We start from the raw sequence: 23,182 nt of genomic DNA, 5'->3' as shown, positions 1-23,182 counted from the left end.
TAATTCAGGGAAAGTGAATAACTTTATAAAGTAATTAATCTGCTTTAAAGTAATTATGTACAAAAATAATACATGAACATCGGGTCATACAGCTTTAAGAATTTATCCTTGTAGCGACCTGTTTTCGGTGCTTTTTTGGTGTTCTCGGGAATTAACTGGTGTTTACGGTAATTCCATGGACCGGAATAACACTGCTAATGTGAGTGTAAGGAAAGATAACTCTGGGTTGAGATTGAACAAATTCATGCGGGTTCACGTTGTCTTGAAACCAAATAATAAAGAAAATATCATTGCAATTAGGTAACACTACTATTAAATGCAAGAACACAATAACCAATGCTTTGTTTAAACCAGCCACTTTGATATGCACAATATTTCCCATATTTTGCCAAAATTTCAATGACCAAAGATTAAGAACTATTTGCATTATCTCGCGTATGTATCAACGAAAGTTTGTACTCAAAATCAAAAGTGCAGTGCCGGTGATAACAAGAGATTCTCGCTATCCCGGGCCGACTCAAAAATGGTTTATTAATCATAATTAACGGCAAAAATACACGCGTCTAGTAACATACTTTACACTCTGTATATCAGTATGTAAAAGACAAAGTTTTTCCTGAAATACCCCCCCCCCAAAAAAAAAAAACCCCACTCAAATCTTTAAGGCTAATAAAAAACTTTGAAAAGATTTATTAGAAATTAATAACAGACATCAGATAAAATGGAAAACTGCAGAAACACAGAAGTCTCGTATATCTGTAATTTGTATGTATACTGACTTCCTGTTTCAAAAGTCAGAAAATAAACTCCTCGATTAAAAATTTCAAGAACAGATAATTTGATTTTAAAGGAATAGCTGTTTTATCAAGCATATGACAGGAGTAATCATAAGTACAATAATAATAACACCTCAAATGTAGAAGTATTACAAATATTCATCGGATGTAAGAAATTAATACAAGATGGATGGTTCCAGCCACCTTGTACATCACTGATTGGTAATAATTACTGTTAGGAAATCTCATCGTTTCTGGTACATGATAACAGTAAATGATAATATCGGAAAAACAAGAAGTGTTTGTGAAACACAAATGCCCCTAATAATGGTCAATTCCAAAGATGGCCAAGGTCGCAAGAACAAATATCTTGGTACCAGTAGAAAGATCATGTCATAAGAAATACTCATGTGCAATATGAAAGCTCAAATATTTACCATTTAGAAGTTATGACCAATGTCAAATTTTTTAAAAGTAGGTCAAATGTCAAGGTCAAAAGGTTTAGTACCCATGAAAAGGTCTTGTCACAAGAAATACTCATGTGAAATATCAAAGCTATAGCACTTACTGTTCAAAAGTTATTAGCAAGGTTAAAGTTTTCAAAAAGTATGTCAAACTTCAAGGTCAAGGTGTCAAAAATGTTGGTACCCATGGAAAGGTCCTGTCACAAGGAATACTCATGTGAAATATCAAAGCTCTAGCACTTGCTGTTGAAAAGTTATTAGCAAGGTTAAAGTTTCAGACAGAATGACAGAAAGGACAAAAACAGTTTCTTATCATACATTGCTAAATGCAACAGAGGAGGTTTGAAAGTTTATAATTGATTTCAACCACTAAATCAACAAGAGGTCATAATGTAAAATCAACCAATACACTATTCTGTTCAATTGAAAAAATAGACTTTTAACAAAAGTATGGAAAAAAAGTTTGAATTAAATTTTAACAAAAAGACATTAAAATTTTGATATATATGGCTAATATGTAGACCTTAAGAAAACCTGTGAATTCTACATGTACCATCATACCAACAATAATGCAAAATACAATAACATGCAATTATATTATCAGCACACATACTTGTAACAGTACTTTCAAACAATGCCTTTAACAATAAAATTATCCTAAAATCACAGAAACTATCAACATAGAATAAATAAACAAATAAATAGAATAAATGAACCCTGACGTTACACCATTACCAATCAGCTACAAGCTGCTTACAATGGAATGTTGGTTATAATGATCTCATCCTCCTCCTGCTCTATTTGTGCCTGAAAAGAATAATGGATTTTTAATATTAAGTTTCAAAAGATCTGAGGAAGTGATACTAGTTTAGTAGACACAAACTTAGTATTACTAGCAATGTATCAGAGATGTTTGCATATGACCTTAAACTTTAATAAAGTAAGCAGCCATTTAACTTGTCATTTTGATTGGTTGATTGTATTGTATTTTCCTGTTTAATAAATCATTATTTTTGGCACAAAATTCTACATGTACATGCTGTCACATAGTACGCCATTCTTCTATGATATTTTGTTACATTTGATAGTTCTGCACATCAATAGTCATTTAAGGTGACTCACTACATCTTGAAATAATTTAACAAATCAGCATGAAATGATTTAATCATGGAAGATATGATATGTAAATAGTACATGTGTCAAAAAGACGAAAAATATGCAATTTTAGAAAGCAAAAAACCCATGATTTTCAATTCATTTCAATGAATAACACAAAAGACACTAGTAGATTTGAACTTGGGAGTTGTGTGTCAATAACACAATACCTTATCCACTGAACTACACAGATAACTTGGGAGTTGTGTGTCAATAACACAATACCTTATCCACTGAACTACATAGAGAACTTAGAAGTTGTGTGTCAATAACACAATACCTTATCCACTGAACTACATAGAGAACTTAGGAGTTGTGTGTCAATAACACAATACCTTATCCACTGAACTACATAGAGAACTTAGGAGTTGTGTGTCAATAACACAATACCTTATCCACTGAACTACATAGAGAACTTAGGAGTTGTGTGTCAATAACACAATACCTTATCCACTGAACTACATAGAGAACTTAGGAGTTGTGTGTCAATAACACAATACCTTATCCACTGAACTACACAGATAACTTAGGAGTTGTGTGTCAATAACACAATACCTTATCCACTGAACTACACAGATAACTTAGGAGTTGTGTGTCAATAACACAATACCTTTTCCACTGGACTACACAGAGAACTTAGGAGTTGTGTGTCAATAACACAATACCTTATCCACTGAACTACATAGAGAACTTAGGAGTTGTGTGTCAATAACACAATACCTTATCCACTGAAATACATAGATAACTTGGGAGTTATGTGTCAATAACACAATACCTTATCCCTGAACTACACAGATAACTTAGGAGTTGTGTGTCAATGACACAATACCTTATCCACTGAACTACACAGATATACAAGCAAATCGATCGATACAAGTAATTTCACAAAACATTTGAATTTCCATCTTGTAACATAGCATCATAAAATGTACAAGTCTGGATGTAGTGAGCTACCTTAACAACCTTGAATCTCGATGTACTGGTCAATCAATCTGTACACATTTCTAAAACACAGTGAGAAAATGTCCAGAGTGTAAATATTTCTTATACATCATATGTACCTGTATAATGTAAATCACTTATGAAACATCTCTTTATAAGGTATAGCTAAGAATGTTATCCTAATCTAATGAAAGCAAGGAATATTGAGGATATACATGTATGTGACAGGATTACAACATACATCTGATGGTTATTGAATGTCATTGACAATACATATGTACTACCCAGGGGTATGTTACTGTTAGTCCATCTGAATATCAAATCAAGTCTCCAAACATTTTATTTAGACTCCACATTTTATACTGATAGATATATCTTGACACCTACAGTCTCTTCTCATTGTGACTTTGAAGTAAGCATGAATTATATACTTAGTCTAGTACTAGCGGCATAACTGTAGGTCTCTATAAAAAACCAAACTTGGGACATACCAGAGAGCTATAGATCCACCCTCTTGTATGCCCCCCTCCCCGAGCTGCAGCTAACTGCAAACTATACAGTCACTTTGTTGAAATTCTAAACATAGTCATTTATAACTTCTTGTGATGCTGACTTCCATCTTTCTACCACAAAATATCTTATAGCCTTTAGACACTTGTTTATTTAAATACATAACAAATGTTAAGTATGGATTTTCAAATGAGAAGTCTATAGGTCACAGTGCTCATCTGAGTCCCTTTGCTCATCAGAGATGACCCATACCAACAAGTTTGGTACACTAATAGTGGTCCAACATGAAGCCAAGACATGCAATGGTCAACTTCATATACATTGTACTACATGTCTTAGAATACTTGAATATCATTTTGACAAACTGTAGAGCTATTGGGAAGACTCTAAAAGATTTCTACTGATGATCTTTGGATTCTCTCTACTGTAGGCCTATTCTAGTCCAGGGGTCATTATTCATTAAAACTACACACTTGTACTTCATGTACCTAGAACTACATCAGTATATTTTGCCAAATTGTATTGTCTTGATAACTTTGTAGAGTGGAGGGGGCATGGTTTGAAACAAAATTTAATCTACAGTATATATTAAACAATGTAAATAGTATTTAGTCAAATTGTAGCCTAATTGTTAAATTGACAAAGTGTACCTTGATATTCTTGAGAAGATATTTCAAGATGTGTATTCTAAGGAGTGCCAAATTAACTTAAATCCAAATAACTGAAGATATCATCAATTCATTTGTGAACACAACAAATCATTTAAAGATCTTTTCAAATAATTAATGATATCTTCAATTCTGAACCATTGTGTGCATTAACTGAACTGTTGATAGCATTGATATCATTCTGCTGAATTGTGTGCAATAACTGAATTGTTGATAACATTGATATCATTCTGCTGAATTGTGTATAATAACTGAATTGTTGCTCTCTTCAAACGAATCAATTATGTCAACAATTGGCTTATATCAACTTACATGTATATTGAATTGATGTGTGCTGAAGAGAGCAATAATTCAATACGCCAGTTTCGAGATACGAACTCTTCTGTATAGGAGGTGCATTTAGTGGAACTTTGAATGCCTAAGTGGGACAGAGTGGATATACAGCCAACGAGGAAGACGATGAAATGTATTAAAAGCGGCTTCTCTTTAAATATGTAAATGTCGGAAATACTAAATACTATCGAAAGAAATGTTTTACCGAAGTGGAAAAATACAAACAATGTCCTATTTGCAAGACATATCTTGGACATGGTACTTATGACCAGCGAAATAAAGTGATAGGATAAGAATTCTATGTATTTAATTACTCCCTAAATACTTATCACTTACTTAGTTTGTGTATCAGTCGAATTCGGGTGACCAAACAGCGTATGAGAAACTTACTAAGTACATTCACTTACGCTGTGATGAATATCTGTCCCACTCCCGCGTGTAAACAAATTCTTTCGCACCTTACTATGTACGAGAGTTCTCCAAAGGGAAATAACTCGGACGTATCTCGAAACCGGCGTATTGATGCCCACATCAATTCAATTAATGTGCACAATAATTGCTGTCTTCAATTAAACTAATGATTTCATTAATTCAACTGATGAGTGCAATATTTTTTTTAAAGAGAGATCATTTAATTAGAGATATCTTCAGTTCAACTTATCCACAACTGAATTAATGATATCTTTAATTGAATTGTTGCTCTCTTTAAAAGAATTGATGGGCACATCAGTTCTGTTTACAAAAGCATTGTAAAATGATTAAAGATACCTTCATTCGAATTAAACAGGCCCCAGTTGTATCAATATTTAATGTGATATTAAATTTAATGTGTTGTTGATACAACCAGGTCCAGATCATCAAATCATTTATATAGGGCTCTAATTTAATCTTTGTGAGCAATAATTCCACCATATTGATGTGTGCAACAATTCAATATTGAACTGATGTGCCCATCAATTGAATTGATGTGAGTAATAAATGATTTGATGCGAGCATCAACTGAATTATTGCATGCAATATTTGATTTAATGATATCTTCAAATAATGATATCTTCAATTATTTGAGTTTATGTTAATTTGGCACATCATGATATTCAATCCATCCTGGCCACATGAATCATTATTTGAAGAAATTTGAATCTGCACTACAATTGTAGCCACGTGGCTCTTGAGAATATACTAGTGGGGTATGGCCCTTCACTTGAACAAACTTGAATTCCTTTTATTCAAAGGTGTTTTATGGCAAGTCTTGTCCCTGAGAAGAAGTTGAAAAGTTTACAGAAAATGGCCACTTTGATCAGGAAAACGCTAAATTTTTATCTAAAGTGAGCTAAAAATGACAATTCAAATGAATCAGGAATTTTGCTTGAAGTAAGCACCCACATATCCAAAATAAGGCAAGCTGCATTAATTTGCATCTATAGTCAGTCAAAGTATAGTTTAACCTCAAGCAAATTACCACACAACCATAGTACATGGTATTTTGTTATCAGTAAGAAATAGTGCCCATAAATAAATTATGTCTACCATAATCTTGACTTGTGGAAAGCAAGATTGTGAGAGTTTCAAATTCATTTAGGATGTAAATATTGTATTGAAAAAGGACATGACTTTTGCCTGTCATGCTGAATTTTCTTCAGCTGATTAAAAAGGAAAGGATTAATGGAAACATTAATGTTAATATCAGCATTTAAATTTTTTTCTACTAAAAGTTAAAAACCTGTAGTCTGTACCTTTTTAAAAACATGCATAATTCACAGTAATACCAATATGCAATTTTTAATTTTTAAGGGGTGATAAATCTTTAAAGACCATCATATTTGTAACATCCCTAGACCATCATATTTGTAACATCCCAGAATATTTGCATATCTTGCTTTTACTAATACACTCATTAAGTCTTGTTTTCAAAATACACATACAAGTATTGTACAAGGTATAGTTATATTCTCCTTTGTCAATTCAAATGAAAATCAGTCACTTATAAAATAAAACAAGAAACAAGTGTGATCCTGAATCATATAGATAACATATATTCTTTGTATCTACCATCTATGAAGCATCACAAAGAAAGCTGGATTAGAGTGCTTGTTAGTTAGCCAGGTGAGATTTATTATATCAATATAAAATTAATTATATCGATATGAAATTCGATCCTTTTACACTTAAATCTTATGCCCCTTTTCAAGCATCCTGACAATTTCATGAAAGTTTTTTTTTTACCAATAGTTCAAGGTTGGTGCTAATTTTCTATAAGATTGACTGAGTTCAAATTAAAGTTCTGTGCAGTTAATATCAATTGAGTACCAGCATTTAAATTTGTGTAATGGTGTTAGATTAAAACGACGACATCAAGAAATTAGGAGTTAATTACTATACTACTATATTATACCACTGTGAGACATGCTACATTTACTTGTTTTAAAGCTGTGCTCCATTAACCATCACACATATAAAGGTACACTCAACTCACCTAATATTTCTATAACATACTTGACCTGCAATATACACTTTGAAAGCAAAATATCTGAACATACAGCTGTATTTGGTATTTTTTGTAAAAAAAATTGTTACAACCTAGTGTACATACATACAATATATTTTTCCAAAATTTCATTTGTTCAATATTTCTATTTATCTAATTCTTTTTATATAAACTATACAAGACCTAATGATAAAAGCGAAAATGTATTTGTAAAAAATTGTTACAACCTAGTCTATATACAAACGATATATTTTTACCAAATATTATTTATTCAATATTGCTATTCATCTAATCTCTCTTTTTATAAACAATACCAGACCTAATGATAAAAGTGAAAATGTATTTGTAAAAAATTGTTACAACCTAGTCTATATACAAACGATCTATTTTTATCAAATATTATTTATTCAATATTGCTATACATATATTTTCTTTTTATATAAACAATACAAGACCTAATGATAAAAGTGAAAATGTAATTGTAAAAAATTGTTACAACCTAGTCTACATACATACAGTATATTTTTACCAAACATTCTTTGTTCAATATTGCTATTTATTTAATTTCTTTTTTATAAACCATACAAGACCTAATGAAACAAGTGAGAATCCAAAAATGAATCCCATTTTATTCCATAATCCCTTAAAATCCCCTTCAGTATGTGAAATTCTCTCACATGCGGGCTTCACCTGATCATCCAGTTGAAATATCCGCCCCTCAAGGGTAGGCGCTAGGTGGCACTGTTCCACCTCTTGAATCTGAACACTCTGTTGATGACTAAGACGCCGCTCAAGTTTGTTCATACTAGCTGCTTCATCCAGTTTGCGGGCCATGCTCTTTTTTCTAAGGTTAGAAATAAAGGTCTGCACGAGTCTTCTCTTCCTGTTTTCCGGTTAGTGGTCCAAACAAAAACAAAACCACTTGTTAGTACATAATGCATGCAGAAACAAAACACATAGGGAACATTGATGCTTACATAAACATTTTGAGAGTATGGATTGCTAAGCAATACAAGTAACCAATTACTAAATCAACTTGAAAATTTAAGGCCTGAACTGCAATAAAGTGGGTCCACTGAGACAAACAAGTTTTATGTCAGTATTTCAAGTCATGATGGGGAAAAGTGCCGAAAATGAATTTTCTTTATAAGAGTTTGATTCTTGTAAATGTTGGTTATATAGCTGTTCAGCAAAATGCAACACATATCAAAATATTCAAATCATGAAGCATAACAAAAGAGTGCAAAACACAAAGTGGGGTAGATTAACACAGAGACAGACGAACAGATGGAGGGGACAGAAAGTTTCCTCTAATTTCACCAGTAGGAGAAATGTATATCAGTAACAAAAACAGGATCTCAAGCTGCAAAATCATGCAAAAAACTTGCAACATAAAAATATACGAGAGAGCCATATGTCACATCACTCACTGATAGTCTCATTTTCCCATGTAAAACTTCATCCCACCCCCACCCCACTCCACCCCATCAAATGTTGCAAAAGGGGTCATGTTAAGGTATGAACAAACCAAAGAATTCACAAATATTATCTTACACAAGGATGCATATCAGTTTGACAAATTGTATCAACATGGTTCTTATGAAAGAGAAACATGTATCAAAAATTTTCTGATGTTGACAACAACAATGATGACAGACAATGAAGTTTGATCAGAAAAACTCAATTTAGCCTTAAGCTCTGATGATGTACATGCAACTAGACATTAATGTACATATACATTCATAAACCATACATGTCAAACATTTTGTGCTTACTGCTTTTTATTTTAATATAACAACTCATGCATAATTAAAATTCATAAGCCCCCTCCTATCACATTTTGTTTTGAAATAAATGAACTGAAAATCTTAAATTTTCAAATAAAGTAAATGTCTTATAAAAACAGAAATAGGATTAAATAAATTGAAAATTAAGACAGCAAAAAGTGACGGCCTAACAACACATAAAGTATCAGAAATAAGGGACAAGTGAAAAGTGTAGAAACATCGGAAACCTGGACAATATTATTATATCACCTCAAATAATGCTGAAAATCCAATCCACTCAAATAGTGCAAAAACTGTCTATCATAATATCAGACTTGTAAAATACCAAACGCCTTCCTTCCTTCTGTTCCCTAAGACCTAGCTACATAAGATGGGGCCATTTTTTAAAAATCAAAATCGAACAATTTACAAATAGGTTAAATAATATTCATTGAGAACAGGCAAAAAAATACAGATAGTGTATATGAATTCAATTCATTTTCCCTTGTATACCATATGTATAATTATATAAGTTTCTTTCCATGAATACATACACACTCCATAACAAACATAGCTAGGTTACAACACACATGATTGTCTGACTAAAAATTTCAGTTAATACACACTGAAACACATACTTTTAATTTAGCGTCTGTTGTCTGTGAAAGAAAAAATGGTTGAAAGATTTTCTCTAAAATTTGTACTCTGACTTTATTCTTCATCATAAATATATCGAACAATTAAGTGGATTTAAGTGCATTAACTGTGTGATTTATACATTCTACCAATCAACAGAATATGATACAATTTTACTCTGTCAATTACACACCTGACCAGCCCCACCAGACTTTGTCTGTGACCAGATTTGCATTGCTTCACACCTTTCAGGATCTGAATGGATTCAAAATGGTTCCTTACTCCTGTACTGAGAGAACAGCACTGCTCAGCTGTCACCTGGTTTATTGAATTCATAAAACAAGTTTGTGAAACACTGATACCCTCATATGGCAGCAAAGTAATTCTGGTACTCAATGAAAGGTCTTGTCATAAGGAACACACTTGTGAAATACGAAAATCCTATCACTAACCAGTCAAAAGCGATGACCTAGGTTAAAGTTTTTCAACAATAGGTCAAATTCCAAGGTCATGAGGTCAATACTTTTGCTACATAAAGAAAGATCTTGTCAAAAGGAATAAACATGTGAAATATGAAAACATTATCATCAACCATTCAATAGTTTTTCAAAAGTACTTGTAAGTCAGACCCCCAAGGTGAAGGTCACTTGCCAAGGTCAAAAATGTTGGTACCAAAAGAAAGGTCTTGACATATGGAATATACATGTGAAATATGAAAGCCTTATCACTATCCATTCAAAAGTTATAGCCAAGATTAAAGTTTTTGCAGACAAACAGATGGATGGATCAAAAACTATGTGCCCCTGAATCTCTGATTACTGGGGCATAGAAATCTGACAGAAACTACAGCAAAAACCTTGAAGTGTAAATTTCACTTTTTTCCCTTAAAAAATCACTAAAATTGGGTAAATTCTTAATTTCATTGAGGTGACATTCAAATACCTATGCCAACCTATTTCAGTTGTATTTAGAAACTTGCCTGCATGTAATTTAAAGTATATTGATTATATCATTTTATGTCAGCTCTTTGACAGGGACACTAAAAAATATGTATTTGACTTGTGTTAAAAATATGTTTAATGAAATATTTGCTATTAGTCATTTCTGAAGACAATCAGAATTGAATAAATTTGGGCCCTTACTTCTCTCAGAAATTGTAGAAACAAGAGGTACTGTGAGCAATGCTCACTAAGAATACCCCCCGCTTACCTTAATCTCCCAAAGGGTGTTGTTAATAGGCATAAATTACCTCTTTCCTGAGTGTAAAAATATAGTATGCCTTTGTAGAAGAAAATGGAAGATATAATCCGAACACAAATCCATGGTATAAACCTATAATTTTGACCTTGAGATCAAAGGTCAAAATCATAAAGAGGTCATGAATGTACATGACACATCGTCTCATGGCGATACACTCATGTGTCAAATATGGTATGCCTATGTCAAAGAACAAAGAAGTCATGGCCCTGACACGAATCCATTGTAAAAACGTTTAATTTTGACCTTAAGGTCAAGGTCATATGGAGGTCATGAAGGTACATGACACATCGTCTCATGGTGATACACTCATGTATCAAATACGGTATGCCTATGTCAAAGAACAAAGAAGTTATGGCCCTGACATGAATCCATTGTAAAAACATTTAATTTTGACCTTGAGATCAAGGTCATATGGAGGTCATGAAGGTACATGACACATTGTCTCATGGTGATACACTCATGTGTCAAATATGGTATGCCTATGTCAAAGAACAAAGAAATTATGGCCCTGACACGAATCCATTGTAAAAACATATTAATGTGACAGTGCATCAACCTGTCAATGTGACATTGTGTCAACCTCTCAATGTGACAGTGTGTCACTCTCTCAATCTGTCAATGTGACAGTGCATCAACCTCTAAACCTGTTAATGTAACAGTGTGCCAACTTCTCAACCTGTTAACTTGTCAATGTGCCAGCCTGTCTATGAATCTTGAACTGTTCATGCATCAATTTATCTATTTGTCAACCTGTTAGTGTGTTGATCTGACAACCTGTCAATATGTTGATGCATAGACCAGTCAGCAGTAAATGTGTTGACCTGTCAACATATTGATCTCTCCATATGTCAATTTATCATAATTCAGAATATTTACTGGATATGTTACAAATATAAAAATAGACAAGTAGCGGGTATATTTACTGACATAGGTCTGCATATTTCGCCTATAAACTACTCATACTGTATACCCCTGCTGAGCTACATGTATTTAGCTCTTTTAAATGGTTAGTGATTCTATATTTTGTTTACCACTATAGGACAATCCTTGAACACATCATATCCATCCTTGCCTCCAGATATATACTCCTTAGTGCAAACTGTGTATTTCTGTTGAAAAAAATCACAAGGTTAATGCAAAATTTACCGTAATTTTTTTGCTTGGCATCATGTGGATGCACAATCAATTTATAAAAAAAGTTTTATTTTCAGAAAAATCATATGCATTGGTCAAAGACTCATGCTTAAATCTTATCACCAAATTCCTTTATAAATTGTTTTCATGATACAGACTAAAGAAATTAGAAATTTTCTTCCATCTTCAATAATAATTGATGGATTTATATGTTCATGTCATTTTATATGTGTATCAAGATAATAGACAATTAACTTTGCAATTATTCAATTTGAATTCCCTTTTCCAACATCTGCACATCTTTACAATCATTACAAATCAAATCACGATAATCTTAACTTGTTCTTATCTTGGGTACAAACAAGAATTAGAGTATATATATCTTAACAGGAAGGGATAGAATACAACCGGTATTTGAACCTGGGCCCCCTGAACCTCTAGACAGAAGCTACACCAACTAAGCTATCTAATAACAGCGATCAAACCTGTCTAACCACCAAAGCCCTCTGACATTGAAGAAATCAACCCAGGATCTATATCCCCATGCAGGCAATTTCATCTGTCATGGCACCAAATGTAACAAGGGAGACCAGACTGGGATTCAAATAAAAGGCCCCTGAATCTCTAGTCAAATGCGCTAATAACTGAGCTATCTGACACCAGCAAAAATACATCATAGACTTATAGCTAGCAGTACATTTAGAAGTGTGTAATTGGAGAGGGCTGCCTTCCCCTCCTTATGTTCTACCAATTCAATGTCGATTTACTAATAATCTGATCAGCAATAGCCAAAAAGCTCATCACATCAGTATTTTAAAGGCCTAGCTCAAAGTGAAACCTTACTAACTCATCAACAGATATTTCAGTATCTCCTCACAAAGAACAGTTGCTATATGCAATGTAGTATAAATTAGAGCTATACGGACCATGGATATCGGCCTGGATAGCTCAGTGGTTAGAGCACCTGACTAGTAATGCAGGGGTCCCGGGTTTGATTCCCAGTCCAACCAAAGATTTTCTCCTCTCTCCTATACTACATTTGGTGCCGTTGACCACCCCTGGTCTTGCAGGTGAAGGTCCTGTCAGGGGTGATAAGAATCTGGGTTGTTTGTCTTCGAGGGCAAAGACTATTTAAGGTGGGAGGAATGTAGTAATTAGGGCTATATGGACTGTGGATATCGCAGTGGTTAGAGCACCTGACTAGTAATGAAGGGGTCCTGGGTTCGATTCCCAGTCCAGCCAAAGATTTTCTCCTCTCTCCTATACTACAGCTGTTTAGACAGAACACTTTGTCTAAAGTTTTGTGTTACTATGTAAAAAATCTGCATTATTATGTAAAAGTTTCAGGTCTTTATATTGATATTCAGATTTTAATATTTTTCCATTCAAATTTACATTTGCCTACATGTGCTTCATGAAGTATGCCAGTGTGAAGTGTCGCAGTCCCTACTCTCATGTACTCTCAAACATGAAATACATTTCTTAAATATACTTCAATTTCAAGACACCCTACAAGCCTTTAAATTTTTAGAATTAACTGCTGAACTATTTGCTGAAAATGGTAATTAATCAATTCATACAAATATCATGTGATACTGAATTCATGAGCAATGTTCATGAAAGATGTTGGTAGGCATAAAGAGTCAGTCATTACTTGTAGGTTAGATAACATGACCAGTCTTACTTTCATCAAATCAACGGGGAAATCTTGTACTTTGACTGACTCTGGGTCTATTCGTTGTCCTTTAGGCTTGCTGGGATTAAACCCAAACTCCACGCCTGCCACCTGAGGGAATCTACCCTCCAATTGAGGGTAAGCTGACACACCATTTTCTAAAGCTTCTAATAATTGTTTGCCTGTAAAAAATGAACATTAAACAAATTATTCTTGAATGAGAATTCCATAACTTTATAGTGCATCTGATATATACGTGGTTGAAAATTAAATAAAAGACTTTTTTTTCATATGTACTTACTTTTACATACATGTTTAATCAAGATGCTGTGTAATCTGAAATGTTGCATGAGTAAACTGTACCAAATATTTTGGCACAAAATGTTAAATTCTATCATACTTAATTCTCTTAATTCCATGTTGTCTAAAACAATACTTTTTTTGGTACCATGCATGTCTGGATGAAAAACATTTCACTGTGTTTACTATGAAAATTTGTTAGTGCAATTTGAGACCATATCTTATTGATAAGTTTAAACTTTATTTATTTTACAATGATTTGCAAACAAGTTCTACAATTTATATTAGTGTTTCTCATCGGCTCGGATTTTGGAATGTCATTGATGTGGGAGGAAACCCAAGCACCCAAGGGAAACTCGCGTGTCCGAATGGGCAACCACAATACCCTCTAAAATACAACCACTGCCGATCCTGGGGATCGAACTCGGGTCACAGCGGTGAGAAGCAAATGCGTTAACCACTACACTACCCGGACATCTTGTGGATGTGCTGAACACACTCACTATGAAGGTCAAACCTTGAAAAGTTCCCCTCTTTATACATTGTTTTTAAAATATAAGTTGATTGTTTTTGATGACAAGTTTTTGATACCTCACTTACAGGCCTCTTATTCTGATACCAGAGGACTTATCTCACAATTAAAGCACTTCAATTTGTTTTCATTGGGTTGTAACAAGGGGCCCTAGATTTCTTTGCAGTCATACATTTTTCTCATCCTGTTATATTTACCAGTGACTTGGATTACCACCAGCTCATCCACCAGAGGAAGAATGGTGAGTAAATCACGGAGTTTGAAGCAGCCCTTTGGGTGGATCCTGTCGGAGCGGAATGTTCCAGAATTCAGTATGGCACAGTCAGCCTTGGATATCTCTAGCATGATGTCTGTTACAAAGTTCCCTACAGGAACATCAAACACCTTGTTTTAAAAACTGAAATAGCCTTCATATGTTAACAGTTGTATAGGTACTGTAACTTAATTAAAATACTAAATGCAATCAATTACAACAGACCCTGTAAAAACTGAAATAGCCTTCATATGTTAACAGTTGTATAGGTACTGTAACTTAATTAAAATACTAAATGCAATCAATTACAACAGACCCTGTAAAAACTGAAATAGCCTTCATATGTTAACAGTTGTATAGGTACTGTAACTTAATTAAAATACTAAATGCAATCAATTACAACAGACCCTGTAAAAACTGAAATAGCCTTCATATGTTAACAGTTGTATAGGTACTGTAACTTAATTGAAATACTAAATGCAATCAATTACAACAGACCCTGTAAAAACTGAAATAGCCTTCATATGTTAACAGTTGTATAGGTACTGTAACTTAATTAAAATACTAAATGCAATCAATTACAACAGACCCTGTAAAAACTGAAATAGCCTTCATATGTTAACAGTTGTATAGGTACTGTAACTTAATTGAAATACTAAATGCAATCAATTACAACAGACCCTGAAGTATGCAACTACACCAGTGGAACCCTGAACAAATGTTTAACGGTTTGGAAACAAACTCCTTTGTTTGGGAAATGAACACTGAATGATTTGAATGAAATGGTTCTTACCAAGAATAAAGCAATTATAACTAGAGTACGGATGCTTTGCTTCTAGAATGGAATGTTCCAAGTCAAGATATGAATGATCACATTATCCTCAATTTCAATTTATGCTGGTAAGTACACCTCCTCCAGTGAGATACATCTTTGTTTAACAACTACCAAACAGGTAACTCGAAATCAAAGTGAAAGTTTAGAAAATCAGGATTCCTAGCAGATCTTGCAGTTCTTTCAATAAAACAATATCTAATTCAAAAGAACAGGCCCCACCATCGCAAAACTTTCTCCAAAAAAATTCTCATATCAACTTTTGAGAATATCTCAGCTAAATATATTCTCAAAATGACCGTCATAAAATCCTTGAGAATATTCTTGGCTGAGAAATTCTCAAGAGTTGAGTTGAGAATTCTTGCTATTAAAGAATTATCTTGAGAGGCGATAATTTTCGATATCTTTCAACTATTGAAGTGGCCTTGTCAAGTTCTCCTGTCCATCAAAGGTAAGAAGCGTATTCATAGTTACATGCAAATAATAATAATAAAAATATCATTAGCATTCTCCTGTCATCTGCTTTGCAAATAAAAGAGACAGACATTTAAAAGTATGACCATGACAAATAACAAAAAGAAATGGGGACAAAATTGGGGGGAGGGGGTGATGAGGAGGTTGCTTTCCTTGAAGAGGTGAAGACTAAGGCAGACATGCTATTCTGGAGTGAAAAGGGAATGAGAGGGTCGATGGTACGGAAAAAGAATGGCAGATAATCACTGACAAACTGAAATCATAAGTAAAATATGAATACTTTATGTAGAATTACAAAATACTGCAATTTTGGTCCAAAAATTCATGCAACAGTCCCTGAATCATGGCAAGGTTCAGCTTTATGAAAACTGAGGACTGGGAATATCGAATAGGCCTAATTATCAGTCAGAGATAACGGCAACAAAATATGGAGTCATGGCTGTCATTTCTTTCAGCAAACCTGATTCCATTTCATTTTCCTCCCATAACAAACGAAAACTCTCAACCACAATGAATTGTAGACTCCATACTTTATATACTGTATATTAGAACTATACGTTTGTAAACAAAACATGTCAGAGAAGGGGTCGATCAAAGAAAAAAAGCATATATTTATATACATTTCAGGCAATTTGACACCAGAAAACGGTGGTGGGAGGAGATAAAGAAGAAGTATAATTAAGGCAAAAAGTAAGCAATTAAAGTTAAGATAATTCAGTCAAAAAATATTTTATTAAAAATTACAGTAATTATTGATTTTGATAAACGATTTTTATTTTAGATAGAATACAACAAATATATGAATAGAAATATCCTTCACTTTGAGCAAATGCATGAAAATTTTGAGAAAAAAACTATTCTTATGTATTTTGAATGAATTTTAAATTATATTCATATTAATATAGATTATTTTATGAATATACAAATAATCACACTTAATTGACGGAGCACCCCTAAGAAAATTAGGGAATGACAAGTACAACTTGTCTAAGCTCTTTCACAGGAAGTAGATAGTGGTACAAATTGACAAATTCCTCTACTTCCTCTTAAAATTTTCCCGCCAAGAGAGAGACATTGTCTTCCAAAGTGAATCTGAAAACCCACCCACCCAGCCCTCTTTTTCATATTAATGATGATGATAATCATTTCATGTACATCAACATGCAACAGTCATCTGCGTCTAGTTTTCTCTTTTTTCAGATTCATCGGAGGACCATACAATTGCTGACATCAAGATGAAATTCCTGGAGCAGCAAGACCACCTGAGGCATCAAATCTCAACTTTTGTGCAATGAAGTCCATGAACCATAACCTCTCCCAATAATTATAGTCCAAAAAAAAAAAAAAAAAAAAAAAAAAACTCTATAATAGAGCCATCACTGCAGTGTCAAACAGATTGAATTTTTCAAACAGATTGACTTTCATCAAACTGTTAAGATCAAACATTCATAGCTTAATCCGTCGCATTGTCCTTTCCTGTCATCGGGTCTGGGGGGACTCAAAGGGGGGTTTCGGGACATTTCTGGCCTGTGTTTCTCCCATCTGTCAACCAAGACAGGGGGCATGTGTTGTTTAGTGGGGAAAGTGTCACCCCTCATGTAGTGTATGGTTGGGGTTCTACAAGTTTAAGCCATACTTGGTGCCCCCTTCACCTCTTTTAAAAGGAGGGAAGGCTCACAGTCTGGAGTACTCGGTGTCAGTAAGTACTATTTACCAGGGAGCAATCTCTCAGAAACAGGGTAAACAGATATGTCCCGGGCCATTCCCGTCCACATGTTGGTTTATCAAGCATTGGGACTTTCCTGGCATTTGTGTTCAACACAAGGCCTCCGTCATGCCCGTTATGCACCTTGGGTGTTGGTATTTCGGTTGTAACCCCAGACCTTGGACAAGATTTGGTGGATAATGCGGCCAATTATCTCCATTGTCCTAAACTCTTTAGTGATTGTAGTGCTTGCAAGTTGATTGTAATACTTGGTGTAATAGAGTTAAATAAATGTGAAAATGAATTCAGAGTGTTGTTGTTACATTCCTAAGTAAAAGGAATAGTGGGAAAAGGCAAATCGATGGTGCCTACTGGAATGTTTAATTGTGAAAAATTGTAATATGATTACACAGATCTGGCGACTCAAATACTAAGAAGGTTACCAATTGCTGAGTCGACTTGGCGACTGTTCAATTAATTGAGATTTCTTTCTCAAAATAAAAGGAAAGGAGAAATTGGATAATGTTAGATCAAAGACTGGAGGACAGCCTCCTCTATCCCCATTGACACAGGGGGAAGGGACATTTCTCTGACTGTTGGAATCTGAACCAAACCTACATGGTGTGAAAGGAGGTGTAGGGTAGACACAAACAGTACAATCTTTTTCTTGAGGGGTGGGGGGAGGGAGGCTGTTTTTGTTTATTTTTAAGTATCAAAAAAGCTAAATAAAAGATATTATTTAAAACAACACAAGCATAAATATTTGAGTTATTGTATATATACAGACACCGATTTCCAAACAGTAGTTCAATGATCCTAGTTTGTGTGTAATTAAATGAAATGTTTGCTTTGAATTTTCTGCACTGAACACAATCACAGCAGAGACTTTAGCATTACTAACTGATTATCTTAAACCTGTGATCATACATACTCTTTCGACATAAGTCAATTAGAAAATATAATATATCACATGAAAGATCCCAGTCAATTGCCATCATAAAGTATAGCGAACATCACTGCCAATGATACCTAAATTAGTTTCCTGGGACCTAACTGCTGAGAACCTGCCATCAAGCTCCACGCTCATATAGCCCAAAACCTCTTCCATTTTACTGTTTATGTCACCTAAGTAAAAAGTAATAAAAACATAATCAACAAACCACATTTCTAAGTAGTTACACACTATTCATCAATTAGCATTAGGATTCCACAAAATAAATTTATTTTATTAAATCAAATTCATAAAAAAAGAGGTACCACTTATAATGCAACACTGTTACATGCACTATAATTCTACACTTCATTAATGACAAGAAATTGATTTTAGAAAGCTAGTTATTGTGTATTTTAAAACGGGGAAACATTGTAAAATGACTTTTCTTGCAAAATTTCACTGGCCTAGTGGTTAGGGTGCTCATTTCACAACCCACGTTTCAGATTCAACCCTTGATCCTAAAGATGCTTAACATAGGCAGTGACTTTGTCAAGTGCATGGTATTAGAAGTGACAGTTACAGGTATTTCAGATATGATCTTAAAAATAGAAGGCATTGGCACAATAAAGAACCTGCACTGTTATGACCTTAAGTGTTATGCTTCAGTTAAAATTTACTTTCTCTACAGCTGGTGAAGTCTTTATAGAGTGAAAAATTCTAAAATGAGATGTAAAATAACAAGCAAAATCATATCATATAAAGTTTTAGTGATACATGTACATCATATTACTAAAACTATCATGAGACATTTTAGTTATCTGTACATTGTGTGAATGGGTGACCTTGACTATTGGATCTCAAAATTGATAAAAGTAATCTTTTTTTTTTCACTCCTTAGGTAAAATTTGATAGTTAGATTTTAAAGAGTATTTGATATATTATCTACAATGATATCTTACCATATGAACAATTAATTTGAACATTTTTACCTAAAATAATAGGCCAAGGGCCATCCTTAAGAGACTCTTTATGTGAAATTTCAATCCTAAAGCTGAAACAGTACTTGAAATATTATACAGAAAGCAAACCATACTATGACCCAGTGACTTTGACCTCTGACCTTTTGACTTCAAAATTACAAGATTTTGATTTGTGAAATTATAAAACTATTGTACTCTTCATGAAAAAGTCATTGCTAAAGATCAAATTGTTATAGACAGATGGACAGACCTAAATATCCCCAGTTTAACTGAAGTGGAAGACACATAGTAACTTTGTACTTATGAACTACAATCTTTCAAACCAATCTAATGCAAAAGAATATGTATGTTATTAAGGAAAATTGATCTGGAAACTAAAATTTGCTAATTTCTGCATGTAAGCTGTACCTTGACCCTTGATCTTAAAAATAAAGGAAATATTTTTCTCTTTCACTTGCATGTGAATGCATTGTAAATGTGTTCTTATTTTAGTATATACATACATCAGCAGGATTCATATCTTAAACAGTTTTGACAGTGAAGCAAAATTGTTAATTTATGGTTGCATGTGCCCATCTATTCTAGCCAAGGCTCCCAACACACCTTTGGCAGATTATAATAAAATAAATAATAATACCATATTTATAAAACACCCTTTTCATACACTATGTACGCTCAAAGGTGCTAAAACTGTGGCGAAATTTTCATTGGCTCCAAGATTCAACCTTAGAACCAATGAAAATATAGTTTTCATTCACAAGAAACATGGATGTCAACATGTGTGTTTATCAGCTGTTTATGTGATTAATGCCTATGAGGGACCTGTATAGATTGTTTGGGGTCAATTACCATCTAAATACTGTAAAGTACTATTTTCACTTTCATTTGAAGTTTTTAAACAACTGTCAGAAGTTCTAAAATTACAGTCCATGTCAAAATGACTGTTTGTTCCAGATATATGTCTGGTATGCCTGTGCTTTAACAAGTTAAACAAGTCTGACAAAGAAAATTTACTACAATCTCGGAAACAAACTTTAAAGGCACTTAAAGCACAGAAGTCACCCATTTACAAGATTTGTATTATAAACATAATTTACATTATCGGAAGCAAACATCGAATTTGCAACATAAACTGTAATTTGTTTACATTTACTAAAAGTATGTATTATGAAAACCGTTACCCGATTGGCTAAATTATAAAGTTAAAATTCAGAACAGTTGCTAGGTGATGCCCTTGCAGGCCACAGTTTTGGTGATATAATCTGCCAAGGGTTTGTTACTGGGGAGCAGTGGGCTTAAAACCCTTGGCTTGCGAAGATGGTTGTGCCAAAATATGAAATTTTTTATTACAAGTGCAAAATCATAAATAGGCCAAATAGTGCATCAGATCTGATTGCAACAAATTTGGAATATGCTAAAATAAGTACACACACAGTATACCTTTCAGACGGTCTTCAACTCCATCACACGATGTCACCTAGAAACCAATTTGTGAGGGACACCATAAACTTTAAATAATCTTCACACTGACTTCTACAGTCATATGATGAAATTGGTGAGTTCCAGTTATGATGTACCTTGCATATGTTTGACAACCTCCAAAGTTTCTGGATCCTCCGCTATATCGGATGTGATATCCACCTTCTCAATATCCACATGAAGCTGCAGTCCGTTCTTTTTCAGTGTTATCTTACTCAGGTTACGGAAATCAGTCCCACTTTTAACAATATTGGTATTATTAACCTACAAGGTAGTTAATGATATCATTTGATTCCTAACTTATGAAAATTATTTTCCTTCTATGACACACAAGTACATATAATCTAATACATGGTATATTGTAAGATTTTAGCTATTTCTCATAATACCATAAAAAAAAATTCATCTGAAGATCTAATGATGAATGTTAAATTTTGTTTTAAAGTCTAAAATTTTATTCATTGTATTTTCCCCACTTAACTACAATGCAAGCTTTGAGTTATATTCCACATTAAAACTGAGAGTATTACACTTATCATTGTCTCAAGCCACGGTGTGCAGTCCACGTATAGCTCTCTCCTACCAGAATAGGAGAGGATCGTACATTTTAGCCATTGTTTGCAATAATATACACTTGAGAGATCAACTAGAAATTTTCATAATAGTTATAAAAAGACCCAAAGTAGTAGCCAAATTTGAGTTAATGAGATAAGACTTTGCTAAATTGGTAAAAATACAAACTAAGAGCAGATTGTGATTATTTTATCACACTGATGATGTTTCGATTTGTCTTTGAAATAACATGACCATTGCTATCTAGATTTATCTAAATTATTTTGACATTTTTTGGCATCAGTCAAGAATTAAATGATACCGCTCTCATACTTATGCACTTTCACTACTTCAACTGAACTTTCTGAATAACGAGTCTTTTACAAATATCTAATCTCTCAAAACAAGGACTTTCTGAATAATGAATCTTTTACAAATATCTAATCACTCGAAACAAGGACTTTCTGAATAATGAATCTTTTAAAAATATCTAATCACTGAAAACAAGGACTTTCTGAATAATGAGTCTTTTACAAATATCTAATCACTCGAAACAAGGACTTTCTGAATCTTTTACAAATATCTAATCACTTGAAACAAGAATTTTCAGCCTGTTTTCTGCCATTAATTTCATATAGTGGAAAGACACTAAGCAGGTTAATGCAAACTACTGTAGACAGTCCTTTTTTCTGTCACAGTTTACATTTTTCCTATTTTCACTGCTACCAAAATTGTGGTCAATATAACCTAACCATAACATTGACATTATTTGAAATGGAAATAAAGGAATTCAAAACTGCATTAATGTAGATTTAGACAAGAAATCCAACAACAGTTACTTTATACTATTGAGAATATATCTTCTATTGATGTATCAATTTTTTTCTTCATACAAAATAAGAAGTCAGTATTAAGGAGGTATGCTACACCAGAGAAATTTGATGTAGATGAAAAGTGGAGGATATGTACAACAATATTTTGAAGTTGAAAAATTTCAAATTTACTTTATTTTGTCAAAAAATACAGTTTTAGTAGAAGGTAACATGAAAAAAATTTAAAACCCCTGCTGGACTCGAACCTGCGACCTACAGTTCAGCATCCGGTATTCTAACCTACTGAGCTACTCGGCTAGGTATTTAAATAGAAAAGGAAAAGTCAAATATTGCTGATATCGATTTTTTCGTCCATGTTTTTAAAGGAAGTCAGCCATTATGACGATGTAGAGTACTACCTTAAACCACAGAATTAAACTGGTGAAAATTGTTTGAATAAATAAATTATTCTCACTATCTCAAGACCATAGTCATGGTCATGGCCAGCAAGGATGATGTCGATAT

General features: G+C 33.5%; 1 protein-coding gene across 17 annotated transcripts in view; it reads right to left on the bottom strand.

Moving 5' to 3' along the window:
- Positions 1 to 673: 673 nt before the first annotated feature.
- LOC125650963 (mannosylglucosyl-3-phosphoglycerate phosphatase-like) overlaps positions 674 to 23,182 on the bottom strand; it is a 47,850-nt gene continuing 25,341 nt past the window's right edge. For 8 of the 17 annotated variants that reach the window (XM_056153384.1, XM_056153389.1, XM_056153397.1 and 5 more), the window contains 8 exons: positions 23,133 to 23,182; positions 21,392 to 21,557; positions 18,930 to 19,025; positions 14,834 to 15,001; positions 13,814 to 13,986; positions 12,027 to 12,104; positions 9,929 to 10,053; positions 7,761 to 8,216 (listed from right to left, as the gene is read on the bottom strand). The exon at positions 23,133 to 23,182 is cut by the window's right edge and continues 73 nt beyond it. In XM_056153384.1, the coding sequence (XP_056009359.1) occupies positions 7,886 to 8,216; positions 9,929 to 10,053; positions 12,027 to 12,104; positions 13,814 to 13,986; positions 14,834 to 15,001; positions 18,930 to 19,025; positions 21,392 to 21,557; positions 23,133 to 23,182 (1,187 nt within the window). In that variant the 3' untranslated portion in view covers positions 7,761 to 7,885. Of the gene's footprint in view, positions 9,759 to 9,928; positions 10,054 to 12,026; positions 12,105 to 13,813; positions 13,987 to 14,833; positions 15,002 to 18,929; positions 19,026 to 21,391; positions 21,558 to 23,132 lie in introns of all 17 variants that reach the window. The other 9 variants (XR_008799824.1, XR_008799823.1, XM_048879563.2 and 6 more) reach the window with 9 other exon arrangements.

The sequence above is a fragment of the Ostrea edulis genome, chromosome 1, assembly GCF_947568905.1.
Source record: "Ostrea edulis chromosome 1, xbOstEdul1.1, whole genome shotgun sequence".
Lineage (NCBI taxonomy): Eukaryota > Metazoa > Mollusca > Bivalvia > Ostreida > Ostreidae > Ostrea > Ostrea edulis.
Note: the sequence above shows the minus strand (reverse complement) of the source record. Positions and strands in the feature narration are given on the sequence as shown.